The sequence below is a fragment of the Microtus ochrogaster genome, linkage group LG8 (assembly GCF_000317375.1).
Source record: "Microtus ochrogaster isolate Prairie Vole_2 linkage group LG8, MicOch1.0, whole genome shotgun sequence".
Taxonomy (NCBI): Eukaryota; Metazoa; Chordata; class Mammalia; order Rodentia; family Cricetidae; genus Microtus; species Microtus ochrogaster.
In genome coordinates, this window is record NC_022033.1 from 69748 (window position 1) to 77130 (window position 7383).

The following is a 7383-nucleotide window of genomic DNA, read 5'->3' on the forward strand; positions in this document are numbered from 1 at the left end:
GCGACACACATGATTGGAAATGGGTTAGTCCAGGTGCGAGAGTTAGCCGAGAAAAGGGCAAGAGCTAAAGAGCCAAGCAGTGTTTAAATGAATACAGTTTGTGTGTAATTATTTTGGGTAAAGCTAGCCTTGTGGGCAGCGGGGTGCCGGGGACACCCCGCCACTCATATTACTACACAGCCAGTCTTCAGAAGCCCAAACCATCACAAATAGATACTTTGACCAACTGTCATAACTGTCATAGGGAGGGGGTTACTCTGTCCACAATGTGTGCAGGGCACAGCTCATACCCTAGTACACATGTTCATGTGTTGCCTAACGAAGGGCCCAAATAACTATCCATTCTTCCTCCCCTTCTACACACTTGCCCTCTTTGGGACCATTTGATGGTTGGCAATATAGATAGCAATGCTACTAGACAGGTGTTTCAAGGAGACAGTGATGATCCATTTTGGCAACTCTGATGTGGCCATGAGATCTTTAATGAGTAGGGATTAGGAGCTGATAAACTGGTGACTTGTTGAGCCCAGGGAGGTTCAGACTTGGAGTAGCTAGTGAGTTGCTCTAGTCACTGGGGGTATGAAATATCCAAGTAGAACTCCAAAAGGTGTCAGAACTGAGATACGTAGCCTTGGGAGATGTATTGAGTTCTCCACTCAGCTGCAGACATCAACCACAGGAATGAGGAGAAGGCCCAAATGTGGGCTGAGGGAAGCCCCCAAGGAGCAGCGTTAAAGGGCAACTAGAGTATGGGTGGGGAAGAAAGAGCAGTCAGGCTTCAGATAAGTCAGCACTCTGGCTTGTCTGCTTTTTACAGACACAGAGAAAGCAGTTGTGACAGGGACTATAGAAACCAGGAAGGACAGCCTGGAGCACGGCTCTGTAGAGTTAGCAGCCTCGGACTGGCTGAGACATCCACAATCATGAATAAAGGGTCCTATGGGTTCTACTATCTTTAACTTATTCTGAAGCTCTTATTGACAAAGTCCATACTCTACCTCCTTTTAGGCATAGCAAGGGAAACGCATGGAGATTGAAATCCCTGTGTAGTAGACCCCATCTTCATTATAAGGCCCACAATTAGTAGGAACCCTTTCACTCCTGTGCTATATCGCCCTTAATGGGACACTTATGAGTTGTTAACTGGCAAGTTCTCCTAAGCCTGAGGCTAGTCAGTCATGCAGGTGCTGATCTCATACTGAGATGATTTCTCTCTGTGTAGGGAGCAGTCTTCTGCTGGTGGCCCTGAGCACAGCACCCAGTTGGAGAGACAGAGAGTGCAGATGTTCAAATGTGCTTTTTCCAGTCCCTCTCAAAACTCATCTAATAACAGCTTTGTTTGTTTGGTTTGCCCTAGAACTCATCCTGCAGACCAAGTTGGCCTGAAATTCGCCTGCTTCTGCCTCCCAAGTGCTTGGATTAAAGGCATATGCCATTATCACCCAGCTTAAATAACAATTTTAAGGCATAAATTTTCAGGGATGGGGATGTGGGAGAAGAGGCAATTATGTATTCAGAGGCAAGAAAACTTTTCAATGGGAGTCAAATGGCTCAAAATGCTGAATTCTAGCTAGGGTATAGGAAGCTCAGAACCAACACAATCTAGCCTTTAAATCCTCCACCCCCACACCAAGAACTGGCAGGACTAGGCTCTGCCGGAGATGTGCAAGTGTTCAAACAAAGATGATATTGGCAAATGTTTTCAGAAGTTGCAGACCCCCAGGCCCCAACCACAACTGCAGAACAATCCCTCCCCTGTAGAGAAACTAAAAGTTTATTCTCTTGAAAGAATAAGAGAATATTTACATGTTGGGAGGAAAGGCTTCACTATGGGAAGAAATCACCAAAATGAATTCTAGAGGACATCTGCTGTGACTTCAATACAACTCCCTCCCAGCACCCAGCAGACTAGTGGACTGGCCAGTTCCTCTAAGCAAGAGACAGCGTCCTCCCAGTGTTGAGCCTCTCATGCCACTACCAACTGTGGGGTTGTGCATCTTTTTAACACCCTGGAAATACCCATGGTCCCTGTTTGCCCTGTAGAACCCTGTCCAGGTCCAGGCCTGCTGAGTCCAGTGGGCTTAACCATCAAGATCCCAGAATATTGCAGTGTCCAAAGCTGAGCACTTTAATTTAAAAGAAACAAAGGATTGGGAGCCCCTAGATGAGGCTCCCAGTTCCTCCAAATCCTGGAACTAGAAGAACAGGGTGTGGAAAACTCCAAAAGATCTATAGGATCAAAACAATTCTCCAAACACTTGAACCTCTTTAAAAAGAAAGAGTTTAATAAAAAAAAAATAAATAAATAAAAAGAAAGAGTTGTCTTCCCTAGGAACTTTCTAAGAACTCCCTGTATGACAAACCACTAGCCAGATCCCAAACATGGCCTCCATCAGAAGTCTTAACAACCACCCATCTTAGGGAAGTCAAAGGAAAATTTGATCATACTATGGCAGCCAACTGGTCAGCCATGGGCTGGAGCTCCTGCTAAAGGCAGTTGTGCATCAGACAGACCATAACTCTATTTAGAGTCTGAGACTAGGTATTGTTCTTTCCTCAGTTGTTCACAAGTCTCCTACTTCTAAAGTCCTCTGTGACCCATGCACACATACCCACTACAGCTGTGATAGTAACCTCTGGAGCCTTCCACCCCCTACATTGTGTTCTTAGTTATATATAGTGCTTGAAAGCTCCACAAAGACCAAAAACAGATAGATGTGTCATCAGATCTTAACAAAACTCACTAAGGATGAACTCTTGTCCTTGACAAACTGCTTTTACACACTTTGGTGATTTTGGGCATTCCAGCTCTTTGGAATTATTTGGAAGTTCTTTAAATAAACCTTTTGTGTTTCCTGGGCCAGTTATTTGTGCTGTGTATGATTAAGAAGAGGTTCTAGGTTGGATAATGGGGTGAGAAGTTCCCCTGACATGCAGTTTTTCAATGGTGTATGACAGGCTTCAAAATCAAAAAAAAGAAAACTGTGGGCAATGATAGAACAGGGTTAATGACCCAAACACAAGGCTGTCGTTTTCACATGAGGGCAGATGTGGGCCTTTCCTCTGATGGCATCTCATTCTTCCATGGTTCTAGTCTCAGCTACTTACCTCTGTGGGCAGTCATACCGGAGTTCTGGCAACACCCTCTTCTCTTTTACTCCATCAACGACCATTACTGTCCCCAGTTTTCAGAACCTAGGATGAGCTCAGTTTGCATCAGAGATGCTCTGCTTGTCCACACCCTGGCCCATGCTATAACACCTATGTCCACATGAAGGGTTGCAACCCCAAACCACTACTATCCATGGTATAGCCTTGGCAAAAGAAATCTCCAGGAATTCTTCCTCACAGTTATGCAGATTCTGCATGGTCCACTGGTGTATGGCCCCAGCACCCAGGGCTTTACCTGACTGGAACAGAAGCTGGAAATAAATCCCAGAGTTTCTAAGAATTTGTCAGGGAAGATGAGTTCTGCCTATATATCATAAGACCTATAGGCAACATTCCTAGAGAAGTCTGATTGAATTTGACTTGCCTTAAATGGAAATCTGAACTTGGGAAAACTAGAAATCCACCTGTTACCGGAGTGCAACAGTGGAAAAGTGACTCTGAAGGGCAAACAAAGTCAAAACACATGAACTAAAACAAATAAAAGGAACCCACTGCCTCACATACAGGAAGTTCAAGAGTAGACTGTGTTCAGGCATGGCTAGATCTAATAACTCTGAAGTCATCATAGAGCTCTCTTCCTTCACCTTCTAACTTAGTTCTTACCTCTGCCTCCCTCCAGAATGTCTAAGCTCTCGTCTACTCATGGCTAAGAAAGACGGTGTGAAAACACAGGGACACTGCACACCTCTAATCTAGCAACTCAGACAGGATGACTGTTTCTTCCTCAATATAAGAGAAAACTCCTGGGGGCAAAAAAAAAAAACATAATTTGGACATGCCTGGCTTGTGGGAAAAGGTAAGATGCAGTGAGTTAGACCTTGAAGAACCACACTTCGGTGAAGGCAGGCCCAGCAGAAGTGTTGGCTGATCCACATTAGTACCATAGAAAGACTTAAAAGAGCCATGCCCACCCACACAGTACTCCCTGAAGCACAGGGAGCGGAGCAGCAGCCTCCTCACAGACCATAGCACCTATGCACAGTGAGACTTTTATTAGAAATCACCCTCCAAACACACCACGAAGTACTGTGGGTCCAACGTGTTTCCTGAGGAAGGAGGGTCACAGTATTGGGGTATCAAGGTCCTGGGCAGCTTGGCCAGTGTGTCCAGGCTGCTACCTAGAACTGATCATGGCCAGCACTTCCTCACAGCAACATGAATCATCCATAAGAACCTCCACAAATGCAACACAAGAAACACCAGAACACACACATCTGCACTACACGCAAATAATAATAAATACAGAATTCCATTTGCTGTTATTGGCCTGACAAAAGGAACTCAAAGGGAGAAAGAAAACCAGAACACCTTTCTCTCTGCTGGACCAATGGTGAGAAAACCCAAATTATCAAAATTCCTCAGTTACAAAATACTTTTTTAAAAAATTCCATTATTAAAAGAATAAATAACAAAATATATATAAAATAACTCAGTTGCATCAAAATTATAACTAGGAGTTATATCAAGATTCTTTGTGGCCTATCTTATAGTCAAATAAATGTTTTTGTTTTGATTTAACTTATGTAACTCTTATGGTGCCCAAGTGTGTAGTCTAGTTGAAATAGTATAAAATTAATAAATAAAATAATAAATACCAAACATTTAACATAAGAGGGTATGAATATAAATACTTATATCATGACAAAATTAAATAATTTACAGAATAAACTAGCTACTTTCAGTGTCTTCCAGGAAGTGCAATTTCTCTACTTTTAAATACTAATTTGGAATTGCAGTCATAATTGACTTGGACTCTATTTACACAGTAAGAACATAGTGTTTTTAACACATTAAATTAAAAGTTACCCTTTTCACATCTTGAATGGATCTAAAAAGAAGTGAAATCTTGGTGGTCTCCCATTAACAATTAACCTCTGATCTCACGGTCCCCACTTTAGTCACCTTGAATACAGAGAGCAAGCCTACACAGGAAAAGATAGCAATGGTTGGTCTAGCACCTGGGTGGAAATACAGACAGAAGAAGCCTGGCCCAGTGGTCCTGGACTTAGAGACCAGGCCAGGGGTTTAAAGACTGGAGCCAGGAGGAAGCTGGTCTGCATGGTTTACAGGCATCTGCTTCCCAGGCAAGTGGCTGATTTCCAGGGCCTCCAAGTGAAAAATACCGTCAGCTGACTTCCTATGATGCCCATCAGTTGTGTAGACTGCCATCTGGAAGGCCTGTCCCTAGATTCACCTCTGAAGCAGATCATTATGCACCTTTAACACAAAGCTGAATTAAATGAAAACACAAAACATACTTGCCACATGGGCCTCAGTGAGCATTTCCAGAAGCCTAGGCATGCCCTCCTGCTGAGACTAACACCCACCAAGTCCATGGCTGCCCTCCCCATCTCGACAGACAATGGAATACTGTGGCTGCAAACTCCAAAACTTCCCTGAGAACCTTGTCCATGAGCTTCCACTGGAGACTTTGAGCTGCTCTTCAGATTTCTTTCAAAAAGCAAAAATAAATCACTTTGTAATACTTCAGTGTCACCAGACATCCATGTAGAGAGGTCTTCATGCCTGGGCCTAATGAGGACATCATAGGAGACACTGATTTCCAGGCTTCCCTTTGGGTAAGCTGCCCAAGGCTCCACCCAGGCGGTGCCAGTTAGAAGTAGCTATAAGTCAGAAGTCCCACTGTGAGGAGCAGAGTGGAGACTCCTCTGCGCAGTGCAGCCTAAACCTGAATGCCCCTCACAGCTTGCTTGATCGTTTCCAGAAGGCCTTTGTTCTCCGGGTTCTGGTAGCAATCCTGATTGGAGTACATGTCAGTGAGGGTGTTCACATAGGCGTCAAAATTCTGTTCACATATTGGCTCCTAGAGAACAGACCAAGGTTAGCAGGCCTTACTAGAGTGGACCCCACATAGTGGAAACTAGTTGGAAAGCCTCAATCCCAGGTCTAATACACCCCTGCCAAAACCAAAAATCATAACAAGACTCACCATCATTGAAACCCCATTATACCCCAATTCATGAGCTACTCAGGACCTACACCTACCCTACCAGGGCACTGAGAACACTACCAAGGGGATGGCACTATTCCCACAGGATCCTTCCCTCAGGAATCATAAACAGAGCCATGAGGTATACCCACTCTTCCTACCCTTGAACTGTCCCTAGGGTAGCTGCCAGCTCATCTGTAATACCCACAGGTGATTTGCTGCCTACCATGTGTGGAAGGCGGATATTGGCAAGACTTTGGATGAGGGCCTGGCTCAGCCCGGACAATTCCAGAAATAGGGCCTCATTCTGCTCCTCAATGAGCTTGTTCTCCTCCTCAATGTTCTTCAAGTTCTTCTCCATGGAAGAGATCTGTTGTAGAGACATAGAAAATACTACCTTCCCTTGGCCCTGGATTGCTGTGAAACCACTGGCCATGCCTCACAATATTCTGGGAAAAGACAAAGCTCATTAGTGGGAAAGAGGCTTGGTCCTGCTCGCTGTGAGGTACCCATCAAGGGAAAGAGATGGTAGAGCCCTGATCCCTAAGTGGAGAGAGAGAAGGTCCTCTGGAAGTAGCCTCTGTCCAAAGGAGAAAGGAGCTGGTATGCCAAGTACCTAAGTCTACATCTGGCTTTCTCTGCCTTGTCCCTCCTAGTGGTGGGATGAAAAACATAGATTCCAAGGCACCTGAGCTCAATCTCTGCCCATTCCAGCTGTGCTCTTACTTTGTCAGGCTTTTGTTTCTTTTTGTATGATAAGAAAAATTGCATTCAACTCCTGGGTGCTAGGTTGCCCCTACCTCTGAGTGTTTTCCTCCCACAAAAGACCAGTGAGCTAACTGCCTAGGCTCCAGGCACATCTTCAGACTTTATACAGACAAATTTCTCCATCTTCCACGCCCTGGCAGTGAACTTACATAGGATTATGCTATTTCTGGGTTTCCTAGTGTTAAAAGACAGCCCCAACTTTAACTGTATGTCTTCAAGGAGTAAAAGACTGAACTCATGGAAAGACAATCTGTGAGCAAGACAGCGAGCAAGGCTGAGTGCTCTGCTCTGCCAGTGGTGACTAAGGTTAGTTCTAGAGACCTTACTCCTCCCCTTTTAGCCATTCCACTGAAATTTGGAAGTTAAAACTTCCAAAGAAATGTTAGTAAAAAGAAGTAATCAGGCCGGGCGATGGTGGCGCACGCCTTTAATCCCAGCACTCGGGAGGCAGAGTCAGGCGGATCTCTGTGAGTTCGAGACCAGCCGGGTCTACA

General features: G+C 44.7%; 1 protein-coding gene across 3 annotated transcripts in view; it reads right to left on the reverse strand.

Annotated features, from left to right (window-relative positions):
- Positions 1-2337: 2337 nt before the first annotated feature.
- The window catches only part of Myt1 (myelin transcription factor 1), a 62624-nt gene continuing 57578 nt past the window's right edge, over positions 2338-7383 (reverse strand). For all 3 annotated transcript variants that reach the window (XM_026787150.1, XM_013352217.2, XM_026787151.1), the window contains 2 exons: positions 6348-6491; positions 2338-5995 (listed from right to left, as the gene is read on the reverse strand). In XM_026787150.1, coding sequence (XP_026642951.1) covers positions 5855-5995; positions 6348-6491 — 285 coding nt within the window. In that variant the 3' untranslated portion in view covers positions 2338-5854. The remainder of the gene's footprint in view (positions 5996-6347; positions 6492-7383) is intronic.